The following is a 27,656-nucleotide window of genomic DNA, read 5'->3' on the forward strand; positions in this document are numbered from 1 at the left end:
TGTTCGCCATGTTGTGCAATGACGAAAATGTGTATAAAAGGAGCGATCCACTTTTGCAATTCGAAGCAGACTCTCTGAACCTACACTCTGTTGTACTTCTAGCGATTTCTGTATCCCTGCAGTAAATAAACGCTGATCTTTGACGCCGAAGGAAGTGTCCCGTGTCTCTGTGATTTGTACGCCGGAACAGGTATATCCACGAAGGTTTCAGGTGTTGTCCCCTGGCACCGCTGGGCCTTAAATCAGCCCAGTCCTTCAGTTGGCGCCCAACGTGGTGCGACATCAGCGGTACCGGTCCAAAGCCTGACGGTCGTGAGGAACTTCGTGTGAAATCTCAGAGGGAAGGTGCACCCCGCTTCATCGATCCTGTTGTCGAAATAAGTGGTCCGAAGATTTTTCCCGCGAAGATTCCCGCCTCCTGACGGCTGCGACGGACTGATGCCCTGACTGTCGACCTGTTTTGGCCCCTGGCGTAGTCCTTTGTACGGCGAGACGATAGACGGGCCTTCCTGGTGACGCCATTGTTCTTTCAGTTAAGTATTTGTGGGTCGCTCCCAGTCCTTAGGTTAATTCTTTGGTTCCTTTTTGGGACATTTGTTTCGTACTTTGAAACTTGGTTGTTGTTGTTGAAACTTGGTTTATTGCATGGTTCCATTGCATTTGTGGTTCTTAGTTGTTGGTTCTCTCTTTTTGGGTTTTTCTTTGACAATTGCAATTGCCAAAAACCGAGGGTCTCGTATTTTTGCGAGGATATCGTAATTCGATAACCCTTGAAGTTTGAAGCTCGGTTAGTGTGCACGATGCCTGGCCGTAGTATTTTGTTTGGTTTCCTTAAATGTTACAGCACGGATTCCCGGTTGGAGGACTCATGTCCGATACCTCCAGTTGGAACTCCGATTTATGAGCTCTATAGTCGACATGGAGTGGGCCCCATTGTATATAATGAATGTTGGATCCGTTATACTAGAAAGGATGGTGTCCTTAGTTGGCCATCCCATGGTAGTTTTGACACTGAGATTTTAGATAATCTCGAAGCAAGATTGTTTAAAAAGAAAGCTAGGCCAGCAATGTTTGATTCCTTTCGGGTATGGCGCAAAGAGGCCAGACAGAAAGAAATCAAACAGATTAAGAAAAATAAGAGCGAGGGTATCATTACGATGATGCAAAGTGCAGAACAGTATCAGCGAGACAAAGAAGAGAAGGAAAAGGAAGTTTCTACTAGACAGCATCGCATGGCGGTGGATAAATGTTATCCGGTTTTACCGTCGAGTTCTGAAAAGAAGGAAGAAGCATCGAAAGAGGATCCTTTGTTATCTTATTTACTTAAGTCACCACCTCCTTATGTACAGGGTACTACAGCTCCTGTAGTTCCTCCTGTTCTTTCACCTGTTGTTCCGGCGGCTGCTGGTCAGCCAGTAGTTGGTCCTGTTCCTCCGAATCCCCTTGTTCCTCAAGTGGGCCCTGCTTCTTTACCTCCTCTTCTTCCTACTGCTCCTTTGCCTGTACCTTCTCAGTCTATTTTTACTACCACTCCTGCTATCTTGGCTACTCCTACTGCTCCTACGTTCACTCCTAATATTGTTGCTCCTGTTCTTCTTTCCTCTACCCCTTCTGCTCGTAATCGTATACCTAATTCTGTTGCTACTCTCTATTCTCCACTTTTCGGATCGTTATTCGAATCCGATGTCTCTGAAATCTCCCAGAGACAAAGTCAAATGCCTGGTGGTAGGGAGAGTGAGACGTTAGTAACTATGGCGCGTAGGTGGATTAGACATCCTGCTAAGTACACTTCGCGCATAGTTTTCGATACGTTCTCTCAGTTTAATGAGCCCACACAAAGATTCGTGTTCGAGGAGATGTGCAAATCCTTGAGAGAAGAGTGGGATAATGATGAGTTAGATAATGTACCGCCCGATATGACTGAACTTCAGAATCAGTTTTCGAACGGTATGATTGTAGGTGATGATGTACGACGTGCATTAGAGCGTTTGTTAGCTTTTCGATCCACAGTGCCTTCACGAGTGTCATTTAACGATGACTCCGATGATTCGAAAGCAAAATCTGGTCAGTATCCCATGCGAGAGGTTCCCCCAGTGTGGATGCCAGGTGATGCTGCTGCTAACCCTGCAATTCCGCCACACTTCCAGAGAGTTTGGATACACCTCCCATGGAAGCGATCAGAAGTTTTGCAGGTGAAACAATCTTTGCCTGACACCCGGAAGAATCCAGCAGGTTATTACAAGGAGCTATCCCAACTCGTGGATGCTTCTATTATGAACCTTGCTGATATCGACATGTTGTTTGGTAACGTAGTACCGCAACCGATTTGGGCGAAAATTCGTCAAGAGAATCATGCAGCTGAGTTATGTGGTGATTGGGCTGCACTTGTAGCGGCTGACGGACGGCAAGTTGGTGGGGCTAAGCCTGAACAGTTAATTATGGATCTGCCCCAAAGAATCATTACGCTCATGAAAACACTTATGCCAGCGATGAGGATGAACTGGGATAAATTGTCTGCTTGCAAACAAAAGAAAGACGAGAGTGTCTCCGATTTCTTTACTAGATTTGAGGAGGCATTTATCGATCATAGTGGTCAGGATATGAGCACTGAGGGAGGTCAGCGATTGTTTGTCGATAAGTTTGTGCTCAATCTGTTGCCTGAGTTATGCAACAAATTGAAAAATTCTGAAAGTGCATGGGCTGTTTCAACCACAGCTCAAATATTAGCAACGGCTCAATATTATGAAAATAGAGAAAAGGAGGAGAATGATCGTGCAGACAAGAAAACGAAAGAGCTAAAAACTAAGGTTCTATTGCAGCAAGCGTATCCTTCACGCTCGAATCAGAATGACTCATAACAACAGCATGTGCAGTATCGACCGCAAGCGCAGTCTTCTAGGATGCAGTCGCGCTCTGACTCCTCTGCATCCAGATCTATGCTTGGGTATAATCAGTGTGCATATTGTAGGGGTGAGGGCCATTTAAAGTTTAATTGCCCTGTTTTACGTGACCGAACGGATGGTGTCTCGGTTCGAGGAGGTCGTGGTGGTCATCAGCAGGCCTCTCGAGGTAGAGGTCGTGGCACCTCTTGAAATCAAAATGAGCGTTCTGCTCCTTCATCGAACACGGACAATTGTTTTGATCAGCGAAATACATCGTCTGGTAGATCTGCACAGTATCATGTGGATGACTATTATGTTGAACATGAGATTGGTGCAGACAACAATTACTAGGACAGCCATAGACAAAGAGAGGGAGTCGTATCAGTTCCGGTTGATCAGAGAGGGCCTTACGTTGCAGTTGCCACATCGGGCGTAGTTGAGCCTTTTCTGTTGGACACTGGTGCAGCAAAAAGTTCCATCATGCATTCGAAACTCCCTGGCGCACCTTTGTCTGGCTTAACGAACGTTTCTGTTGGATTCTCTGGCGCCCCGGTTAGCAATCCAGTTTCTAGCCCTTTGTCCCTTACGATTGGGCCATGTGAGCTAGAGGCTCCTTTGATTTTAACTACTGGTTGTGGTGAGAATCTCTTGGGTCTGGATTTGTTGAAGCGGTTATATGCGACTCTGTACTGCTCTCCTACGGGAGTGGAGCTTACATTAGGTCAGAAAGTGATCTCTCCTATGTATTTGTCAACTGATAAGCTCCCACCGGAATTGAGTTCCCTTCCTGAGTCTTTATGGGCAACAGGTCCCAATGATGTGGGCCTACTGGACATACCACCTTATGTAGTCCAATTGAAATCGAATGTGAGATTACCACGTATTCCCCAGTATCGTATCTCTCTTGATGGCGAGCGAGCGATATTGGCGATCATTTATGACTTGATCGAAAAGGATGTTGTTGAAGAAACTCGGGGAAATGTGTGTAATAGTCCTGTGTTACCTATTTTGAAACGAACTGACCCATCGAAGCCTCCTGTGTATCGTTTTGTAATTGATCTGAGAGAAGTGAATAAAATTGTGATTCCACAGTTTCCAGTGGTGCCTGACATTACAGCTTTGCTGACCCTGATTCCAGCCTCTGCCTCCTGGTTTTCGGTGATCGACCTAAAGAATGCTTTCTTTAGTATTCCGATTGCTGAGGAAAGCAGAGATCTATTCGGCTTCTCATTAGGTGGTCGCAGCTTCAGTTTTAAACGCGCACCTCAGGGCTACTGTGAGAGTCCATCGATCTACAGTCAAGCCCTTAAGAGTCAACTTGATGCATTTGTGTTACCTGCTGGTGCGGCCTTGATTCAGTACGTTGATGATCTGTTAGTGGCTGCCGACACTGAGCAAATTTGTAAAACTGCTACAGTATCGCTGTTAAAGCATTTTTGTGACTTACATCACAAGGTGTCGCCTTCTAAGCTACAGTATTGTTGTCAAGAAGTAACCTATTTAGGTCACTTATTGTCAAAGGAGGGAAGAAGGTTGACCCCAGAAAGAATTGCAGCGATTGCTCGAATGACTGTGCCAACAACTCAGAGAGATGTACGTGCCTTTCTAGGTATCACATCATACTGCAGACAATGGATTCCAAACTTTTCATTGTTAGCGAAGCCATTGTTAGCTCTCACGTGCAAGGATATTCCGACTCCTTTGCCATGGACTGAAGAGTGTCAGAAAAGTTTTTCTGAATTGCGTGATGCGTTGTGTTCGGCTCCTGTGTTAGGTACTCCTGATTACAGTAAGCCATTTACACTATACGTTCAGGAGAGAGAAGGTTGTGCGTTGAGTGTTTCGACGCAACAATTTGGCGGCAAACAGCGTCCATGTGCATATTTTTCCTCGACCTTAGACCCAGTAGCTAGAGCATTGCCGAGTTGTCTAAGGGCGACAGCGGCGGCTGCGGTGTCCATTCGACAGTCCGCAGGTCTGGTCATGGATAATATGCTTACAGTGATGGTTCAGCATGCAGTTGACACTCTCTTGAATCAAACAAAGACTCAACACTTGACGAGCGCAAGGTTGTCCGGTTATGAGTTGACACTTTTGGCAAGTCATATACAGATAAAACGTTGTAATGTGTTGAATCCAGCGACATTGTTGCCGATTAATATGGAATCAGGTGATGTAGCACCACATGACTGTTACTTAAGAACTGAAGAAGAAACGAAGGGCCGTATTGACCTAAAAAACACTCCATTGGTAGATCCCGATGGTACTTTGTATGTTGATGGTTCATGCTTCAAGTTGCCGAATGGTGATGTGACGACTGCGTATGCTGTAGTGACGTTGAGTACGGTTGTGGAAACTGCGAGATTGAGTCAGAATTCAGCGCAAGCGGCAAAGTTGATTGCGTTAACGAGAGCGTGTGTTTTGTCTAAAGGGAAGCGGTGAATGTGTTTACCGACAGTCAGTATGCATTTGGCGTAGCGCATAGTTTTGGTCGACTGTGGAGAGAAAGAGGTTTCATGACGTCGCATGGCACGAAGATCCAACACGGACAGCTCGTGAACGATCTTTTGGATGCACTTACATTGCCTAAGCAGGTGGCAATCATTAAATGTAGCGCGCATCGAAAGGTTATAGATGATGTTGGTCATGGTAACGCGTTCGCGGATGAGATTGCTAAGGAAACAGCCAAGAATCTGACGAATCGAATGTATGTTACGAGTTCAGTGAGATGGCCAACGGAGACTGGTATGTGTGAGGACACAGTTGAGAGTGTGAAAGCGATTCAGAATGAGGCCACCGAAACTGAAAAGACTGAGTGGAAAGAAAGTACGGGGAAGTTAGACGTGAATGGATGTTGGGTTGATTTGTCAGAATATCAGAGATGGATGTTACCGGATGCGTATGTGCTTGCCGTTGTTACTATGGCCCACAGCATGTCACATATTAGCGCGAAAGGTATATGTAAATTGTTGTATCCTATATGGAAGAATGATGGGATTGCTAAGTGTGCTGAGAGAGTGGTCAAGAACTGTATGGTATGTTTGATGTATAATCCTGGCAAGGGCACCCCCACTCCACCTGGTCATTTTGCTCCTCCTACATGTCCCTTTGAAATCATCCAGTTGGACTTCATCCATATGGAGAGATGCAACAATTTGAAATATGTATTGGTTGTGGTTTGTGCGTTCTCCAGATGGATTGAGGCCTACCCCCTTAAGGATAATACTGCCCTGTCCACAGCAAAAGTTCTACTCAAGGAAAATTTCCCCAGATATGGCATGCCACGGATCGTATGGTCGGATAATGGAAGTGAGTTTGTGGGAAGTGTGATGAAGAGTGTGTGTAAGGGTTTGGGTATCCGCCAAAAATTTCATAGTGCTAATCATCCTCAATCGGCAGGTTTGGTGGAAGGGTACAATGGTACTCTGAAACTGAAACTTGCCAAAATCCAAGCAACGACTGGTTTATCATGGCCTGATGCATTGCCTCTAGCTCTCTTATCTACCAGGGCGAATGTGCACTCTCGAGTAGGGCTTAGCCCATATGAGATTGTGTTCGGCGTCCTGCGAACGTTTGGGGAGTTCCGAGGCCTAAGGAGTTTGATAGAATTGAATATCCAATGTTGATTGACTATCTTTACGATCTGACTGCTAAATTGAGTTTGAAGCTCTACCGGCACAAACAGAAGGACCTGGACATCGGCTCCAACCTGGCGACTGGGTGTTAACCCGCAATTTTGGGAGAAAACGAAATCTTGAGCCAAGGTTCGTGGGCCCCTACCAAGTCTTGTTGGCAACGAGGACTGCAGTTCGGCTGGATGGCAGGAAGCATTGGGTGCATGCCACCCATACGAAGAAAGTCCCGCTTCCATTGCCAGCAGATAATTGGATAAAGAAAGGATTTGCCTCGACTGAGACCGATGCCATTCTACACTATGTGCCATTCAGCGATGCTCAACCTGTAGAGAACGATTCAGTTCAGTCAGTTACACCTGTTGAATCATCTGGAACTGTACCTTCGTCTTCAGCATTGGAGAATTCAAGTTCTGAACTGTCACCTGAACGATCGGACACTGTTTTGTCATCTGAACCGTTGTTTGAAGAGCAAACTCGACCTGGAAAATGTCGATATTTTCTTTGATCGCGTGACAAGGACAAATAAAATTCCCTTTTTGTTTTTGAATATACATTACTCCCCTCACTGTTGCTACGAACATTGTGGACATTTGCATTTTTCCCTGATTTTGAGCTTTGTGATTTTGTTTTACACATCACGTGTGTTCTTTTTCTGTGCAGCTAGGAGACTTGTATTAAACTGAATGTTTATTTCATTAAAACCTACCATCTGGGTTGGCCGTAGGGCCGTGCGGGTACCTACTTCTGTTTAGCAGGTTTCTGACACTAGGTCGGTTACTTTTGTCGGTTTCTGGGAACTCCTGGGAATTGATAATCGCTACTTAGAACCAGGTGCGTCAAGAACGTTACGGACGGTCTTTAGAGGATGGAGTTCTCTAAGCTGTCAGAAATAGAGAGGATGTCGGCGCAAAGATCCAAATTGCATAAGATTTTACGAACAAAATGTTTTCTGTTTCAGGTTTTCATGTTATTCCTAACTGTTTCTATGTTATTGGTGGGTGGAGTATATTTTGGGATTCAGTTGCTATTGCCTTCCACTTCACCTACTCCTCCTTCTCATGATCTGAATTCTGTTCTCGTTTCCACTATTTCTCCACATTCCTTTCATCTTCTGCCCCAACATGAACAGGTCAGACGTGCGGAATTTATGAACAATTCCTTTGTCCAACTTCTGCATCAACATCAGTTGGTGATGAACACTACTAACTGTAGGGTGTGTGGGTTAATGCCACATACCAAGGATAAGGGAATTCCGTATTTAGTTCTTCCCTACAGCTCCCAGGGATCAGCTTGAGCATTCCAAACCATTTTAGATACAGCATCCATTTTGTTTCTTGCCCTCACGTAGCCGGCGGATGGACAATGTCCGCTTAATGACCCTGGGATTCCCAAGCTCTTGCGGAAAATGCATATTCCTTTGAATCTGCCTTTATGGCTAGGGGGATGACACGGCAAAGGCAGATGGCTCCGCTCGAGGCTCATCTTGCCGTGCCGGTCTATTGTTTCAGCCTTGCATGCGTTAGGCTCGAATCCCTTGATCCTGTGATCACGCTTCCGATATTGCCCCCACACTCTTTTCAATATGTTGTCTGTCTTTGTCTTCCTTGCACCTGTTTCTGTCTCTTCTCTTAGCTCATTTACGGCCTAGATGGAATGTGCCTAATGGTGGGATAACGTGCTTTTATAGTTGGGAACCGGTGATGTTACTGTAATTATGTTCCGGGCTTCTGAAACATGAATGCAATCCTTTTGAAGTTTACTGTGGGAACTGAGTTGTAACCTTTTGTTCGTTATGTTGTGCAATGACGAAAATGTGTATAAAAGGAGCGATCCACTTTTGCAATTCGAAGCAGACTCTCAGAACCTACACTCTGTTGTACTTCTAGCGCTCTCTGTATCCCTGCAGTAAATAAACGCTGATCTTTGACGCCGAAGGAAGTGTCCCGTGTCTCTGTGATTTGTACGCCGGAACAGGTATATCCACGAAGGTTTCAGGTGTTGTCCCCTGGCACCGCTGGGCCTTAAATCAGCCCAGTCCTTCACAGCAAGGGGCTGCTCCACTGCAAGCCACTGTAGCAGCCAAAATAAAGCCAACCACTTCCCCATGTTACCCTATGGAAAAAGCAAGCCTCCGATAGCAAAGACACACAACACACTACGTGGGTGCACGAGTCCCCAGCACTAGGAGTGCAAGTGCGTCCACCCGAGTTTGCAGCGGCAGACTTGACACAGGCTTACTAATACTGGTGTCTGTGTGCAAGCAAAGTCCTCTGATGGCAGGCTGCACATGCAATCGCAGGCCCCATAGGTGCGGGTGAGCACATATAGCGGCCTGCAATGGGTGGTCACTCATGAGTTTAATCACGATAGATGCCAGGGCGCACCCACCGGTCTGCAATGGCCGACCGACTGGTCCATGTTTCAGAACATAGAGTCGGCGCCACTTCCCAACATGAGTAGGAAGGGCGCGTGCACTCTCATACTGTATTTACAGTGGGAAAGTTCCCGGAACCTGAAGGCCACACAAGAAAATCAGCAACACCCAGGCAGAAAAAAGCAAAACGTTTAGGGAAACACTAAATAACGAGTATTAGGTCCAACCCTGTTCATCCAGTATGCCTTTCTGTAGCATGCGGTCTTGGAATCTGGCTACGGTATGATCGGGATCACTGGACACAGACTGCGATTTGGGTGTCATAAGCACACGATATTACTGAAAGGAAAAGATAAAAAATAAAAAGATTTTAGAAGCTTGGCAAAAGGATGGACATGCAAGTTAAAAAAGGTGAGGCTAAGGGAAGACACCTGCAGCACTCCACATGGAAAACAAGGATCGACACAAATTTGTCCAAAATGACTGTTGGGCCTCATACCGGTCAGGTATAGTTTCCCTAAACTTTTGGTTTTTCATTGTATGTTTTGCTGGTTCTCAGGTGGAGCCCTTCGACTCCAGGCCCTTTCCCTCTGTGCTGCAGTGTGAAAGTGTGCATACCCTTCCAACGCATGTTTGTAAGGGGTGAGGACATGATGTTTGTAAACGTAGGTCAGGCCTGCCATTTGTGGCCTGGCTGTGCTCTCACACAGCTAGGGGGGTTTACCTACGTGTCAAACCTGCTGTTTAAGGCCAATGTGCGCACGTGCATGGACTGCAGATATAAACCATGAGTCCCACCTGCCCCAACAGATCTGTGAATCTGCTCTTGTGCACAGACTTTGGCTGGCCCGTAGCAAACATGGTCCATCCGGAGGAGGCTTTTGGCCTCAACTAGGATGAAAGGTGAAGGGCTGGGCAGGTACCTATCTGTGTTCACTGTCCAGGTAGTAAGAAAGATTCACGAGGGTTCCCCTACAGAGGAGGCTCTCTTTTCCCTTAAGCTAGCATGGCAAAGGGTCACCTGGATTTTAAGCAGCAATAGTGAATTGCAGTGATGCAGCTTCTTGGAGTTTCCCATCAATGGCTTCACTAGGCCAAAATCATTTCAATGGTAATGGTTGGCTTGGCATAACTTGCATGGAAGTGCCACTTATGGAAAATTGACATTTCTATGCACCAAACTTTGTGTGCCACATTGTTTAGTGCTGGAGTCAATGGGAACACATCTGGGCATTCCCCAGTGACAGTCATAAACCACTGTGCATGCAACTGCGATAGCCGACCTCTGCCATTTGTGGGTCTGGCAAAATAAATGGGGGCCAGAGATTGTGACATTTGGCCTCTGTGGCCAAAGAATGGCCCCATAAAGATAGAGATCTGCATTCTGCAACTTTATTGCAGACAGGACGGAAATTTAAGGGAAACATCTGTGGTTCAAGGGAATACCCTTTGAAGCTTCCCCAAACTTCAAAGGCCCAATAGGGTATAACTACCCAGTGCCACCCCACCAAAAGGGGAGAGCCCCTTGTGGCGACCCAGGACCGGAGAACCTGGTCTGCGTGGTGCACTTCGCCAGAGGACTCTTGCGCATGGAGGATAACTGCCTGTGGAAAGGACTGAGTGCCTTCCTGAATAGTGGCTAGTCTGGGCCGACAACCTGTTATTAGTGGCACCCTGAAATGGGCTTGCAGTGACCAGATGGCTTGTCTCCTGTTCTCTCGGAGGTCTCAGGGATATCAAAGATCTCCTAGGAGGAGTCTACACCATCTACAGGTGATATCTGGAGAGCGGTGCGCTCCAAGTGTCCACATTGCCTGGTGAATGCAAGACAGTGCGTTGTGAGCTTGGAACTACAGAATCGTGCCTGGAGTGATGAGTGCGGAGCTGAAGAAGTTGCCTACATTTGCTATGAAGTGGTTCCTTTACTGCAGGGACCTCGGCACGTATAAGTGTCTTGTTGATGGTGAGTGGATTCACGGTTGTGGGATCCAAAGTGGCCCACTTCCTTAACTAGGATTCATTTCTCTCATTCGCCACACCGACTTTATGCTCACTGGGTGTGGTGTCCAATTCACAGGTTGCAACCCTCGTAGGTAGAAGATACACCCATTGCAGAGTCTAATTATACCTCATGAGGCTTTGCGGAACTTACACCTTGGTGTATGTTGCATCAGATGATTTTGGTCACAGGTGTACACGAAGTAGTGCTTGATTTTCAAGGGAAGAACAGGTTTGCAACTCTACTTTGTGTACCCTGAAGTGTCTCGAAGACTCATATCATTGTGTGCCAGACCCTGTGCCCAGATTGCCAGGGTATAGCCCAAATCAACGTGTAACCGAAGGGGTGTCTCCTCAAGCGGAGAGGCACCCCTCACCAACGACCCCACCACCGCCAGAGCCAACCTCCACGAAGGGATGAAAGAGGTAGCCGAATGGATGCAGAACAGTCGCCTGAAACTGAACTCGGACAAGACGGAAGTCCTCATCCTGGGATCCTCGCCCTCCGCCTGGGACAACTCCTGGTGGCCCCCAGCCCTAGGCAGCGCACCCAAACCAACAGACCACGCACGCAACCTGGCCTTCATCCTGGACTCCTCCCTCTCCATGACCAGACAAGTCAACGCCGTCTCCTCGTCGTGCTTCAACATCCTACGCATGCTACGGAAGATCTTCCGGTGGATCCCAACCGAGTCCAGGAAGACGGTCACCCAGGCCCTCGTCACCAGCTGTCTGGACTACGGCAACTCCCTCTGCGCAGGAATCACCGCCAAACTCCAGAAGAGACTTCAGCGGATCCAGAACGCCTCTGCACGACTCATCCTGGACATCCCCCGTCGCAGCCACATCTCCGAACACCTGAGAGACCTGCACTGGCTCCCGGTCAACAAGAGAATCACCTTCCGTCTCCTCACCCACGCTCACAAAGCCCTACACAACCAAGGACCAGGATACCTCAACAGCCGCCTCAACTTCTACGCTCCCAAACGCCAGCTTCGATCGACCGGCCACGCCCTCGCCGCTGTCCCCCGAATCCGAAGAGCCACCACAGGGGGACGGTCCTTCTCCTACCTCGCCGCCAAGACATGGAACTCCCTCCCGACCCACCTCCGCCTGACCCAGGACCACCTTGCCTTCAGGAAGCAGCTCAAGACCTGGCTGTTTGAGCAGTAGCGGATCCCCCTCCCCTAGCGCCTTAAGACCCTCCAGATGAGTAGTGCGCTATATAAATGCTTTGATTGATTGATTGATTGACCCTTGTGTGTGGTTTCCCATTCAATAGTTCAAGTTCAAGTTTAACATTTGTATAGCGCACTACTCACCCAGAGGGTCTCAAGGCGCTATGCTTGCTCTCACACTGACCCCATCATGGTGGATAAACTGCCCTTGACCCATCCGGCCTTTCCGAAGACTTCGTGGCACATGGTAGGAGTGAAAGGAATGACTAGGCCAGACAAATGATTCTGAGAAGATTTGGGAGCAAATCCAGCCTGAACTGCCAAGTCAGGTCATCCCTGGACCAGAAACAAGCATCCTAGAACCGGTTTCAGGGTAACACCTGTCATCAGCCAGGCTAGCTTGAATCAAGTGGCACAGTTAGCATGGGACCCACGTCTGGGCATACCCTTACCACTTAAAGCGACAAAAGCAACAATTGATGGATGGAATGCTTAACAATGCAAACATTCATCTCTGTACTGGGGTGAATGTTTGACAATGTTCGACATTCTGTCCATCAAATGTTCTTTGCATGTGTCACCCCGAGTGAGAAGGGTATGCCCAGACATGGGTCCCGTATTCTCCATGCCACTGGAGTCGAGCTAGCCTGATTGATGATGGATGAAATCCCGAAACCAGTCACAGGATGCTAGTTTCCAGGCCAGGGAGGATCTGGTCCGGCCTTTCGTGCTGGACTGTACCCAAGGGGAACAGGGTCAAGACTGAATTACATATGACTGGGTTTAAACTGGAAAGGCATGGGAAGCACAAAGAATGGATTTAAGCCTGGATCTCTGTAGTTGGGTGAATGTTTGATATTGTTTAACATTTTGTCCAACATATGTTCTTTTCGCATTGGTCACCTCCAGGGGGAAGGGTAAGCCCAGACGTGGGTTCTGTGCTCTCCATGACACTGGAGTCTAGCTAGCTTGGCTGGTGAGGAGTGAAACCCCCAAACCAGTCCCAGGCTGCTTGTTTCACGTTAAAGGAGGACCATTCGGGCTGGACTGTACCCATGGAGGACAGGGTCAAGACTGATCTACAATTGGCAGGGTCTAACCTGGGGAGGCATGGGCAGCACAAAAACAATGGATTTAGGCCAGGACCGCTGTACTGTGGTGAATGCTGGACATTGTTCAACATTCTGACCACCAATGTTTCACCCTTGATTGATCCTTAAATGTGTGTAATGCAAGAATTAGTGGTCACGTACACGGTACCCCCAACTCATACAGGACATTTATGTCTAGTGTTTCAAAAGTGAACCCCGCTTTCAGGTTTTATTTCTGAAAATCAAAGGATAAAGACTGCGGCGAGTGCTGTTTTAATGACGTACTGCTCCTGCCTTGTATGAGAAACTGACCCCCAAGGCCTGGCACCTCTGCCAACATCTCAACCTATTCCCCAGTCAGCTGCCATGAATGGTGTGAAGGGGTGCTTGTGAAAAGGGATACTGGTCACTCATTAGGAGGAAACAATGGGGTTTGAGAACAGAGGATGGATGGAGTGTGTTGGCAACAGTGACAATAGCATCTGTGCATTTTGAAAACTCCCTGTTGGAAAGTTGCTTGAATAACTCAAAGGCAAAGTTAAACTAAGAGCTTTTGTGGAAATTGTGTTCAAGAAGAGGGCATGACGTCATACTTACATAGACAAGGGTGTTGGGCTCTTCTTCTCTTCACCGAGTTGTGAAGGCCATGAATTTAAAGAAGTAACCAAAACCCAAATTTTGGGCTCTTCTAATCCAGTTGTCATTCACGCTGGTTGGCGGACAGGCCCTGTAAATCTTCCCGTCTGACTTGGAGACACACCATAGGTTGCCGTCAGGACTAAAAGACATGAAGTGGCTTAAATCGCTCCATCCACCACTGCCAATGACCTGGCTTCTTCCCCACCAGTCGTCAGCTACACTCGTTGGAGGACTTCCTTTTTTAAACTTCTCTGCAGTCGCTGCGTGCAGCATCCCGTGGGGGTCGAAGAAGAGGGCGTTGAATTGATCCCATCCGCCACCACCAACTTTGGCACCTTGTGCGCCCTTCCAATTCTGGTCTTCATTGGCCGGCGGGGGGCCTGCGTAGAGCTCACCCGCATTAGTGACGGCATAAAGATCTCCATTGGGGTGGAAGAAAAAGTGCTTGAATCCATCCCAGCCTCCTCTCCCTATGCGCCTTCCAGGACCTTGGAACCAGTCCTTGCATGGGTCTGAAGGCTTCGGACCGCTATATAGCTCATAGCCCTTCACAACATACAGATGCCCACATGGGCTGAAGAGCACATGGCTCGCATCGCACAGCTTCCCCAGAACATGAGCTCTGGACGTGAAATTGTCATCGTAAGCTGCTGGGGGCGGTCCCGCCCTGATGACGCCCTGATTGTCCACAGTGAACAAGATCAGACCTGAAAAGCAACAGAGAGAGAGAGTTATTTGCACCTGATATTTGTTCTCAGAAGGATAAGAGGTTGGCACAGTATACTTTCGACAGTATTGCGTCATAGATGGCAGCTGCGTGGATGGCAGGTTAAACCCATTCCTTACCCTTTGGTACTCCCGACTTACCAGAGAAAATGAAACATTGGAAAACGTATACTTTTCGCCCTCATCAGAAAACAAAAAAAGTCAAGAGGATGCACAGAGATGTGTTGTACATTGTAGCGCAGGAATAGATTCTCTTGTTTCAACACAGCAACTGTCACACATCTTTCAGGTGTTGTTTTTGTGACAGTGCACAGCTGCGATAGAACAAATCCTGGAATCATGGGGGCATATTTATAAAAGAGGCGTCACCCCTGCGACACGCAATGGGGCGCAAGAGTGACACTACTCTTAAGTTTGATTGATCGAGCCACGCAGGGTCCCCTTCCATGGCTCTGCGCGGCTTGATAAATCCAGAGTAACTCAGGGCAGCGCACGTCCCTGCGTTGCGTTACTCTGCCTCAGGGCGGCGTTCCATGGGTGGAGTGTGGCTGTTCCCATGTATCCACCAGTGGATGCTGGCCCATTCCCAGGAACGCTTCAAAATGCTTCACATCCTCAGGCAAGACGTAACAAGAACTATCTGTATTTCTCCTTGGGTGTTCCTCTTTCTAGGTTTGCTGCATTCTTCAGCACATGTAGAATGAGAAAAAATGCCCCTCAGGATTGTTTTTGTACAGTAAGGGGCCCCTTACAACGCAGGCTGCCTCGCACCATGGTACAAGGACGCCTTCATTGGTGCTAGGCAGCACATTGTGCTCCAGAGATGGGAAAAGACAGGACTGTGCTGTATGTTAAACACGGCCCATTTCAATTCCTGCCCGTTCCCCATCACGCAGCACAGCAAGGGGACCGCACTGCGTGATTATTTCATAAATAAACCCCTTGAACCCCAAATTCATATGCAGGATATGGTTAGGATCTGGAGCAGAAAATTGTAATGTTAGAAATCGTCCTTTCCCCAAGTAGTCATGTGTGTGTATATCTATGCATGTCTTTAAGTATGTATGTGATACATAACGACCATTCAGCTCTGAAAGTGCGATGGTGACGAGTGTATGTGGTTTCATCTGTAGTGATGAGAAACAGGTCTGCCCAACTTCACGTGTGCACCAGCTTCGGAGGAGCGTCTTAAGAAGGCTTCTTTACCTATGTATGTATGTATGTATGCATGCATGTATGTGTGCATGTATGTATATGGTACATAATGACCATTCAGCTGTGGACCTGTGATGGTAGCGGATGTATGTGGTTGTATCTACACTGATGAGAAATACAGAGCTGTCCTAACTTAGGTGTGGACCAGCTTCTTAGGTCTGTCTTAGGAAGGCCTATTTACCTATGTAAGTATGTATATATGCAAGTATGTATATGTGCATGTATGTATGTAAGTATGCATATATGTAGGTATGTATGTATACGGATGTATGACGTTACAACGCATACTTTTACAACGCCTACCTTTACATCGCAAGTTTTACAACGCATAATGCTTTTGGGCGCTAGATAGTGAATAGTTTAATTTACTATTCCAACTCCAGTCCCCTTGGATAGTAAGGAAGGTGTTGGATAGTACATTAAACCTATTCCCTATCCTAGAGCCCCCCCCTAGCGCTATGCGTTGTAATAGTTTGCGTTGTAAAAGTTGCGTTGTAATGGTAGTTCGCTGTAAAAGTTTTGTTGTAAAGGCTGTATACCGTATTTATGTTTGTATGTATCCATATATGTATGCATCGATGTAATACGCATGTGTACATGTATTTATGTATGCATATATGTATATTATGCATGCACACAAGCATGTATGTATATAAATATGCATTCACGCATATATATACATGCATGTATATATATATGCATTCATGCATGTATATATACACATTTATGCATGTATCTTTACATTTATGCATAGATGTATGTGTGTGGTACATAATGACCATTCAGCTGTGAAAGTGTGATGTGACAAGTGTATGCGGTTTTAGCTGTAGTGAAGAGAAGCACAAAGATCTGCCCAACTTCACGTGTGCACCAGCTTCGGAAGCCTATGTATGTACGTATGTACGTATGTATGCATGTCCGTATGCTTGATTGTAAGTATTGCTAGTATGCATGTGCGCATGCTTGATTGTATGTATGTAGCTAGTATGTATGTGTGCATGTATGTATATATGCATTTATGTATGTGTGTATGCTGGTGTGCATAAATGCATGTATATTGTATTGTAATTTAGCATGGGCGAATTTTGCGAATTCGCGATCCGCGAATTTGCAGATTTGCGAATATGCGATCCGCAAAATTTGCGAATTTGTGCCAATTTGCGGATTTTTGTGTGTTCGCGGGGTTTTTTCGTTTTCGCGGGGCTTTTTGCGTCTTCGCGAGCCGCTTGCATAGCGAAGTTACCCATGCAGTCGTTTATGGGAGAGGGAGAGAGAGAGATAGATAGAGAGAGAAAGAGAGAGGGAGAGAGAGAACGAGAGAAAGAAAGAGAGGCCGGATCTCTGAAGGGCCAGATTCCTGAGTTGCCCCTACAGAACGTACAGCTTTTTATTTTTAGCAAAATGCATATGAAAATTGTGCTGTAAAGGTCTCTTTTAGTTTAACCCCTCCTGACAACTCAAAATGGGTGTATTTGCCATCCTCTCCCTTCTTCCTGTTTTTTATATCTGTAAGTGCTTCCTGATGAGGTTTAATTCCTTGGACAGGTGCCTCGTTGCCTACTTGTAACTATTCTCTGACCCTGCTTCAAGGGTCAGAGCAGGGTCAGAGAATAGTTGCAAGTAGGCAACGAGGCGCCAGGAAGCAATTAGCAGCAGGTGTCCAAGTTGAAGTTAATTTGTTTGTAACCCTTTTGTAAAAGGTTACAAAGAAATTAGGTTCAACTTTTGCACCTGCTGCTGTAACCCTTGCTTGGCTGAAAATTCGTCCCCGCTGATTCGCGGATTTTACCGTGATTTCGCGAGATTCGCGAATCGCGAAAAATTCGCAAATTCACCCGCAAAACGGATTTTACACCCACCCTTAATTGTAATTGCATTTACACAAGGCTTACTACCCCTGACGAGGCGTGGGAGTGTTTTTTCAGCAAGCAGCACTCTACTATGAAACCCATAAAGGAATAGTGGGGAATTAGTATAGTAAAAATATGAAAGTATTTTGAATAGTGGATCTTTTAGGCAGCTATTTGGATTGAAAAGTATAGTGGGGGATAGAAGAGGGAAAAGGTTTGCATTTATATAGCTCTTGCTATCCTTGATGGGGTGTTGAAGCACTTTTTCTGCGAGTAGAATGCTGCTCCGGAACCCATAAAGGATCAGTGGTGAATTAGTAGAGTGAAATATAAACGTTATTTGAGTGGTGAACATGTTAGTCAGCTGTTTGGATTGGGAAGTATAGTAGAGGGAAAGGATTTAGAATTTGTTTGTTTTGGAGCTCACAGCAGTAGGAACGACTTCAACCGCAAGGATATCGATCTGCAACGCGCGTGACTTAATGGGCCCGACGACTCCTGCATTTCTAAAGGTAAAGTTTTGAGGGTCTTCCGGACACCGTAGCTGGCCCGCGATGCCACAATCAGCCAGCACTGTTTGGAATTTGTTGTTCACAAAGCTGTGATAGCCCCAGACAGAGCTATTGACTTCAAGGAACTTTACTTCAAGTTTATTTTGATAACTGAAGATTTCTAAGTACTGTATTGTGGATTTTTACAGTTTGTGGTCGTCTTAAGTATATACAAATATTGGATATTTTTCTAAATTGGTGTGGTATCCTTTTTAGTGCTTGCACTGGGTTACTGTTTAGATGCAAATGCTTTACACACTGCCTCCAAGATAAGCCTGACCGCTCGTGCCAAGCTACCAAGGGGGTGAGCAGGGGTTTTTTAGGACTGTAACTCCCTTATCCTGACTAGAAGAAAGGGTCCCTACTTGGACAAAGGTGGCAACCCTTGCCAACTAGAGACCCTCATTTCTAACAGTTATATATAAAAACAACGGGTGATCTTGCTAGTTTTTCCCACTTGGGCATTCATCAATAGCGTGGAGTTCATGGTCATTCTGAGGTTTCTTAATTCCTTCAATACTTTAGGCGGTGATCCCAGTTCATCAGGACAGATGGCAAGCGGGTCATAATGTTTACAATTGCTACACGTGAGTATTTCTGTTTTGGAAGCATTCAATTTGAGAAGGCTCCAAGTCAGCCATTGATCCACGGCTTTGAGACAATTGAAAATTGGCGAGCTTCCAATGTCTTTCGGGCATTCCAGTTGAAGGAGTATTTGCGTGTCATCTGCATAGTTCTAGCACATGAGGTGAAATGGATTGATCAGTGGCAGTAATGACTTCATGTAGATGTTGAAAAGCACGAGCGAGATAATAGAGCCTTGAGGGACCCCTGCTTTTGTGAAGTACAGTTTGGACGAAAAAGGTGGGGTATTGATTACATTAGTTTTGCTGCGAAGGTAGGAAGCAATCCAGTCTAGAGCAGTCCCCTCTATGCCGGCTTCGTAGAGTCTTTGCATCAGTGTCAAGGTCAACCGGGTCGAAGGCAGCTGAGAGGTCCAAGAGAAGAAGCGCAGCAACCCCGTTGAAATCAATTGTGTTTTTCAGGCCATCCCAGATGTCGAGGGAAGTTTCTGTGCCTCTTCCTGCATGGAATCAGTTGTGATGTAAGACAGGTAGCCGAAGAGCATCTTTGTAGATTCCTTATTAAGACTTAGTTACAGGTTAGCCTGCCCGCTGCTCAGCCCTTGCTCCGGCTGTCACTCCACACAGGCACCCCCACATTTCAATCATCTCCATCACACCAACATTCCACTCAGAACACTTACACTGTGAGCAGCTAAGTGCCAGGTAACATAGGAGAAACATGACTACATAAGCAGGATATACCATATCCTCCCCCTTTTAAATGGAAACTAAAACAATGCTAAGTGGGAACAACTATATACAAAAATGTACATATAAAGAAAATAGTTCAGAACCGAGGGATGTAAGTTAAAAAATACATCTCGAGATGGACTAAACAATAAATAAAACAGAGAGAATGATAGACAGACGAGAAATATCACCCACCCTCCGCATTATAAAAAGGTATTGAAATATATAGACAATGTTTGCAAAACTGTCACAAGAAACTAGACAGCTGACCAAGAAAAAGTCAAGAGCACTGAATGAGAAACTGAATCAGAAAGACACAGAAGACATGGCTGTAAAACACCCGATCATACATCCTAAAACAGGGCTAAAATCGTAACGTGTAGCAACAGGTGACACGCACCCCGGGAAGTCAAACCCTTATACAAGGGGAACAAAAAAAAAAAAAAGAACTGTACTCCATCCAGGCATTCCTCATGTAAGAAAAAATGTGTGCTGTGAAATTGGGACTAAAACCCATCTTGTCACCCCTCATGAAAGAGTCAATCTTGCAGAAATGGGGCCGTAACCCATAAAGACGTCCCTCGTGTAAGAGGTTTTTAATGCAAACCGTGTAAATGGGACTGGCGCCCATAAAGCCACCGCTCATGCAAGGATCAGAAAATAATATGAATGGGACTTTAACCCATAAAGATGTCCCTCGTGTAAGGGTTAGTCATGTACAGTATAAGAATGGGCCTAAAACCCATTCCTGTCCCTCATGTAAAGGAAGGTAACGTGTAATACAAATACAGGCCAATGCCACCTATTTAATGATCCCTCCTGTAAAGGTGCTTAACTACAAACCTGGAGATGAGTGACCACCACCCACTAAAACACTAAGACCACCCTCATGTAAGGGTGTGTAAAGTCCAGAAGAAAAAGTGGTGACCACCCACTAAGACTATTGGACCACTCATGTGGGGTTACCTATAAGGCGTAAGAAAATGCGCAAACCATACCCATGAAACAGTCCCATGTAGGATATGTGATGTGCTATGTAGTGCCAGAAAAGATATATAATGTAAGAGTAACAACCTAACCGGCACTATGAACATGGAGCTGGGTACATGTGGCAAAATCACCCAAACAAAAGAAAAAAAATGGAGTAGCCATAATGTGTACCATGTGTAATACAAGGCTTTGTGAACACTGCCACAGGTAAAAAAAAAAACAACTTGCCCACCAAGGGACTAATGCACATCCTATTAAATAATTTGACAACACTGAGAATGACAAAGAATGCGCAGGAGACAAAAAAAAAAAATTTACCGAACATGGCAAGATAACACCAAAACCATTAACAAAGAATCCCTTCTCCGGTGAGCGACCTCACACCTGTATCATGCCACACTGGCCCATATTTCATCTAATGTTTTTGTTTAAGTACTTCTCCCATGTGTAAATAAGGGGAATGTTGTCAGAAGAAATATCCAGCAGAACTGTTTAATATTTCAAATATGCAGAACAGCTCGTTGAAAACTGGTCATCAAACTTAGCATATAGTATAGAATGGGTCCAAAGAAAAAAACACTTCAGTACTAGAATGGTGATACCAAAGTCACCTGGCAACTTGCATTGTAATTGTAAAGTAAGCTATCAATTGACTGCTCCTCCATACATCCATGTGCTCCATGCGCAGCCAGTACAACCGGCTGAAACGCAGAGTCACTATAATGGCTTTAATCTTATTGTCGAGATTTGCGCGCTGCCACCGACAAAGATGCCAGCACGCAGTACAATACAATGCTGAGTGGCTCCCGGTGTGTGCGTGCACCAAACTGTTCCAAGCAGCATGTAGCCTTGAGCGCGAACTGCATATCGTAGACGCTGGTAGTGAGAGGATCCTGGGCACTGAATCAGGTGAGCCTTGCGCGTGCCGCTGTGACAGTGCAATTTAGGTTTGAAAACAACTGCGTATGGTAAACCATGCCAAGTACTTACATGTGGCATACCGCAATATTCACCCAACTTCACAAAAAAATGAAGTTACGATATGAACTTGGGAAGTTATACCCGTGTTGAACTTAGCCCTTTTTGCAGGGTCATCCCTGAACTTTTTTCCTTCCTCCTGTATTGTCTGGCCTGTTTGTGTGACCACTGCGCCTTCCAGCCTGGTCACCGCCACGCTCATCCTGCCTGTGCCTGATCCCGTAGCCACAGCCACCCGAGGGCCGCCGAGCCCACACCAGCCTCCCGCCGCCCCAGCCACCCGAGGGCCGCCGAGCCCACACCAGCCTCCCGCCGCCCCAGCCACCCGAGGGCCGCCGAGCCCACACAAGCCTCCTGCCGCCCCAGCCACCCGAGGGCCGCCGAGCCCGCTCCAGCTTTCCCGCCGCCCCAGCCCACGGCCCGCCCCCCACCAGCCGATTGGCTCTCGTTCCCGCCTCCCCACAGACCCTCCCGACCGGCTCCCTTCTTAAGGGGAGCCTGACCAGAACCTGGGAGTGACCACTGCGCCTTCCGGCCTGGTCACCCCCACGCTCCTCCTGCCATTGCCTGCTCCCGCCGCCCCAGCCACCCGAGGGCCGCCGAGCCCGCTCCAGCTTTCCCGCCGCCCCAGCCCGCGGCCCCGCCCCCCGTCAGCCGATTGGCTCTCGCTCCCGCCTCCCCGCAGACCCTCCCGACCGGATCCCTTCTTATGACGTCCCCAGAGCGACCGCGCAGCGGACGCGCGCAGCGGGAGCACCGATTGAGCGCCGAAGGTGCCCCAAAGGTAAGCCCGTCTAGGCCCGTCTCCGCCTGGACCGCGCCCAGTGCCAGGACCCCTGGCCCCCGCAGAGGCCACCCCACCCGCCGGACGTACGACGTTGCCAGCCTCAACGCACTCAACACCGGCCGAGCCCCGGGATGCTACCGAGCCACTCCGAGATGCACCCACGGACCCTTCAGTTGCCACGCCTGCAAGTTCACCTGCATCCGGACCTGCACTACACCAGCACCCACCAAGCCGAACACCAGCAGCAACCACCTGAAGTGCATCCTGCTCAAAACCCACTCCGTCCACAGACACGCCGTTCAACTCTGGAACCTCCTCAACACCACATCTCCAGATGTCGCCTTCCTCACGGAAACCTGGATGAACGCCTCCTCAGCGCCCGACATCGCCATCGCCATCCCGGAGGGCTACAAGATCACCCGGAGGGACCGAACAAACCAGACGGGAGGAGGTATCGCCATCATCCACAGGAACACCATCCGCATCACGACCAACACCGACAACACCCTGACAACCGCCGAACACCTGCACTTCCAGATCCACACCGACCCCAAGACCACCCTCAGAGGCACCCTGATCTACCGTCCCCCGGGACCCCGCACACAATTCAGCGAAGACATCGCCGACTTCATCAGCCTGCACGCCCTCCCCTCCACTGACTACATCCTCCTCGGGGACCTCAACTTCCACCTGGAGAACAAAAATGACCGCAATACCACCACCCTGCTTGACAACCTCGGACTCAAGCAGCTGGTGACCACCCCCACCCACCACGCCGGACACACACTCGATGCCGTCTTCTCATCCAGCAAAGACATCGCCTTCAGCCACGCCACCGGACTCCACTGGACGGACCACAGCTGCGTCCACTTCAGCTTCAGAAGGAGCATGATCCACCACACTAGCAACAGGTTGCACGAAGAAGCTGGAACAAGATCACGTGATTACGGCCGACCAGCTCACCGCAGCCCTGAACCAACACTCTCCCGCCAGCTCCTCGAACCCCAGCCAGGCCGCCGACAACCTCACGAAGTGGATCAGCAACTGCGCAGACGACCTCGCCCCACTGAGGACCCCGCCCAGCAGACCCGGCAGCAAGAAGGCCCCATGGTTCACCGACAAACTCAAGAGCTCCAAGAAGAACTGCCGAGCCCTCGAGAAAGCCTGGAGAAGAGACCCAACACCGGACAACATGACCACCCTCAAGCTCGCCACTCGAAAACACCATCAACTGATTCGCTCCACCAAGAAAACAGCATTCAAGGAAAGACTGGACAACAACGCACACAACAGCAAGGTACTCTTCAACATTGTGAAAGAGCTCTCCAACCCCAACGCCGGAATCAACGACATCACCCCATCACAAGACCTCTGCAACTCCCTCGCCTCCTACAACAAGATCGCTGACATACACAACAGCTTCAGCACACAACCAACGCTCCCCACGACCGCACCAACGCCCCCCACCACCACCCTCAGCGCCTGGACCCCAATCAACACCGAAGACACCATCCGCACAATGAACTCCATCCACTCCGGATCTCCAACCGACCCCTGCCCTCACCACGTCTTCAACAAAGCCAACGCCGCCATCGCACCTCATCTACGGGACATCATCAACGCCTCCTTCGACACCACAACCTTCCCTGAGAGCTGGAAGCACGCCAAACTCAGCGCTCTACTAAAGAAACCAACAGCAGACCCCACCGAACTCAAGAACTACCGCCCCATCTCGCTCCTCCCGTTTCCAGCCAAAGTCATCGAGAAGACAGTCAACAAGCAGCTGGCCGCCTTCCTCGAGACGAATGGATCCCTCGACCCCTCACAGTCGGGCTTCAGGGCCAACCACAGCACCGAGACCGCCCTCATTGCTGCCACCGATGACATCCGTGCCCTGCTTGACAACGGAGAAACAGCGGCCCTCATCCTCCTAGACCTCTCCACGGCATTCAACACTGTCTGCCACCGCACCCTGGTGCAACGCCTCAGGAACGTCGGAATCCAGGAGAAGGCACTGGAATGGATCATCTCCTTCCTCGCTGGAAGAACACAGAGAGTCCGCCTACACCCGTTCAGGTCAGAGGCCACCGAAGTCATCTGCGGCGTCCCTCAGGGCTCCTCGCTCAGCCCCATCCTCTTCAATGTCTACATGAGCCCCCTTGCGGCCATCGCACGCCAACATAACCTCAACATCATCTCCTACGCCGACGACACACAGCTGATCCTCTCCCTGACCAACGACCCCGCCGCCGCCAGAGCCAACCTACACGAAGGGATGAAACACGTAGCCGAATGGATGATGACCAGCCGCCTGAAACTGAACTCGGACAAGACGGAAGTTCTCATCCTGGGCTCCTCGCCCCCCGCCTGGGACGACTCCTGGTGGCCACCCGCCTTGGGCTCCGCACCCAAACCAACAGACCACGCACGCAACCTGGGCTTCATCCTGGACTCCTCCCTCTCCATGACCAAACAAGTCAACGCCGTCTCCTCGTCTTGTTTCAACATCCTGCGCATGCTACGTAAGATCTTCCAGTGGATCCCCACCGAGACCAGGAAGACGGTCACCCAGGCCCTCGTCACCAGCCGTCTGGACTACGGCAACGCCCTCTACACCGGAACCACCGCCAAACTCCAGAAGAGACACCAGCGAATCCAGAACGCCTCAGCAAGACTCATCCTCGACATTCCCAGACGAAGCCACATCTCCAGACACCTGAGAGACCTGCACTGGCTCCCGGTCAACAAGAACACCTTCCGCCTCCTCACCCACGCACACAAAGCCCTGCACAACCAAGGCCCAAGTTACCTCAACAGCCGCCTCAACTTCTACGCTCCCACACGCCACCTTCGATCGACCAGCCACGCCCTCACCGCCGTCCCCCGCATCCGAAGAGCCACAACAGGAGGAATATCCTTCTCCCACCTGGCCGCCAAGACTTGGAACTCCCTCCCGACCCACCTCCGCCTGACCCAAGACCACCTCGCCTTCAGGAAGCAGCTCAAGACCTGGCTGTTCGAGCAGTAGCGGACCACCCCCTCCCCCCAAGCGCCTTGAGACCCTCCGGGTGAGTAGTGCGCTATATAAATGCTATGATTGATAGATTGATTGATTTGTTGGTTCTGAGCACTTTACCACTGCTGATCAGTGCTAAAGTGCATATGCTCTCCCTACTGTAAATTAATGTATCGATTTGCGATTCCATGATTGGCTTGTTTGGTTTACTTGTCAGACCCTAGTACAGTGCGCCGAGGGTACCAAGGGCTTGTAAATCCAAATGCTGCTGGTGGGCTTGCAATACCAAAGGGGATGATGGACGGAGCGTTTGAGAAAATCAAACACTCGCCCCAAGTCAACTGATCTGGGTTTAATCCATCACCATTCTTTAGCTCACACCACCACCCCAGTTCAGACATTGCCATATGCAAATTAGTCTGACCCTGTGCCTGATGGGAACAGTCCAGCCTGAACTGCCAAGCCAGGTCTTCTCTGGACAGGAAACAAGCATCCTGGGACAGTTTTCTGGCATTTCAGACGTCATCAGCCAGGCTAGCTTAAATCCAGTGGCAAAGTGAGCAAAGGGCTCACGTCTGAGCATACCCTGCAAATCTAGGGCGAACGAAGCGATACCAAAGGGGATGTTGGGCTTGCACCACTGGTTGTGCCACCCACAGAAGCAGCCTGTAAAAGTGTGACTCATGTCTGCCATTGCAGAGCCTGCATGCAGTCTGGTACTGCCATGTTGACTGGGCAAGTGCACCCACTTGCCAGTCCCTAAACCTCCACAATGCTGGCTCCTCCTCCTGTGGGGCGTCTGATGTTTCTGCCCTGCACTGTGAAAGGAAAGAAGGAGTCATGTAAACAGTGCTCCAGAACTAGTTTGGACTGAGCAAAGGTCCCTCAGGACTCAGATGACAAAGGATTTTGGGGTTTAAATATTGGACCCTGATCCCAAGAAATTAGATCACTTTTGGACTACAAGAAGAAACCTTTGTTGAGGTGAGGAACCTGAAGAAACTGAGGAAAGACTATCCCTAAGCTGAAGTGCTGCTTGGGGGATTGGCCTGGAGTGGTTGCCTGACTGCCAAAGAAAGGAGAAAGAATTTTCTGTGCTTTATTTCAACTTGTGAAGGATCTACAAGGGCTTGGAACAGAGGTGGACTCCTGCTGAAGTCTCAAGGGAAAACAGACTTCACCCCCAGCTCCCAGAGTTCTTTGGAAGTGCCTGCTGCTGTTTTGGGCCTTCTGAGGGACTGCGTGTCGCAAGGAGCTGGAAGCGCGACTCAAGAGGAAGAAGCATGTCACCGTCCCTGTCGCAACTCTGAAGGAGGGTGTCGCCGCTGTAGCCGACGCATTGCACCACATCTAGAGAAGCGTCTCGCAACAAAGAGGAAGTGTGTCGCCATCGCTGCTGCTGCCGTTGCATCTTCGATGTTGCCGCTGTAGCCGTCGCATTGCGCGCATCAAGAGAAGCGTCTCGCAAAGAGGAAGAAGCGTGTCACCGCCGCTGCTGTTGCCGTCGCATCGTGGATGTCGCCGCTGTCGCTGTCACACTGCACGGCATTGGGAAAAGCGCCACACATCCATGGAGAAGCGTGCCATCGTCGGAGCTGCTGCCGTCGCATCTTGGATGTCGCCGCTGTAGTTGTCGCATTGTGCGGAAGGATCTCACAAACGTTGGAGAAGAGTGCCGCTGCCGAGGCTGTTGCCGTCGCATCGCTGAATAAGGGTGTTGCCGCTGCACTCGACACAGCGAAACAAGACTTCTCAAATCAGAGAAGCGTGCCGCATCTGGAAGATCGTCACATCTTTATTTCTTTGCACCAGAACTTTGCCGCATTTCCATAACTGCAACACTTTTGTTGTGGAACCATCACACATTGCAAGGTACATTGACTTAAAGTGTCGCATTTTCAGAACTGAACAGAAATAAGCTAAAACTACCATTTTAAATATAGTATTGGATTTTTGTCATTTGTGGTCTTGTGTTAAGTTTATATAAAGAATACTCATTTTTAATATACAACTGTGTGGTGTACATCTGTAGTGATGTCACTGGGTTACTGTATGTGTTCACAAATGCTTTACACACTGCCTCTGAGATAAGCCTGTCTGCTTGTGCCAAGTTACCAAGGGGGTGAGCAGGGGTTATTTTAGGAGTGTACCCCTTACCCTGACTAGAGGCAAGGGTCCTTATTTGTCACAAGTACCTACCTGTGCCAACTAGAGACCCCCAAATCTAACAACCCTCATACAAATATTTCACTCTGCTTGCTGAACCCTGATCAGTAAAACAAAGCTATTCTCCTAAAGCAAAGCGGTTGCCTGTTCTTGCTCCAGATACTTTGTAAGAAGACCGGACTTTAAATATCCATAAGTGCAGGAATTGAGCTGAACGTTGACGCAGGTAGTCCTTTTTTGTCAGAATGAGAGGGCTCGGTAAAT

General features: G+C 48.5%; 1 protein-coding gene across 2 annotated transcripts in view; it reads right to left on the reverse strand.

Moving 5' to 3' along the window:
• Positions 1–27,656, reverse strand: part of LOC147659114 (uncharacterized) — a 91,301-nt gene that overhangs the window by 23,180 nt on the left and 40,465 nt on the right. For both annotated transcript variants that reach the window (XM_086951965.1, XM_086951964.1), the window contains one exon: positions 13,756–14,504. In XM_086951965.1, coding sequence (XP_086808091.1) covers positions 13,786–14,504 — 719 coding nt within the window. In that variant the 3' untranslated portion in view covers positions 13,756–13,785. The remainder of the gene's footprint in view (positions 1–13,755; positions 14,505–27,656) is intronic.

The sequence above is a fragment of the Lissotriton vulgaris genome, unplaced genomic scaffold (assembly GCF_964263255.1).
Source record: "Lissotriton vulgaris unplaced genomic scaffold, aLisVul1.2 SCAFFOLD_2417, whole genome shotgun sequence".
Taxonomy (NCBI): Eukaryota; Metazoa; Chordata; class Amphibia; order Caudata; family Salamandridae; genus Lissotriton; species Lissotriton vulgaris.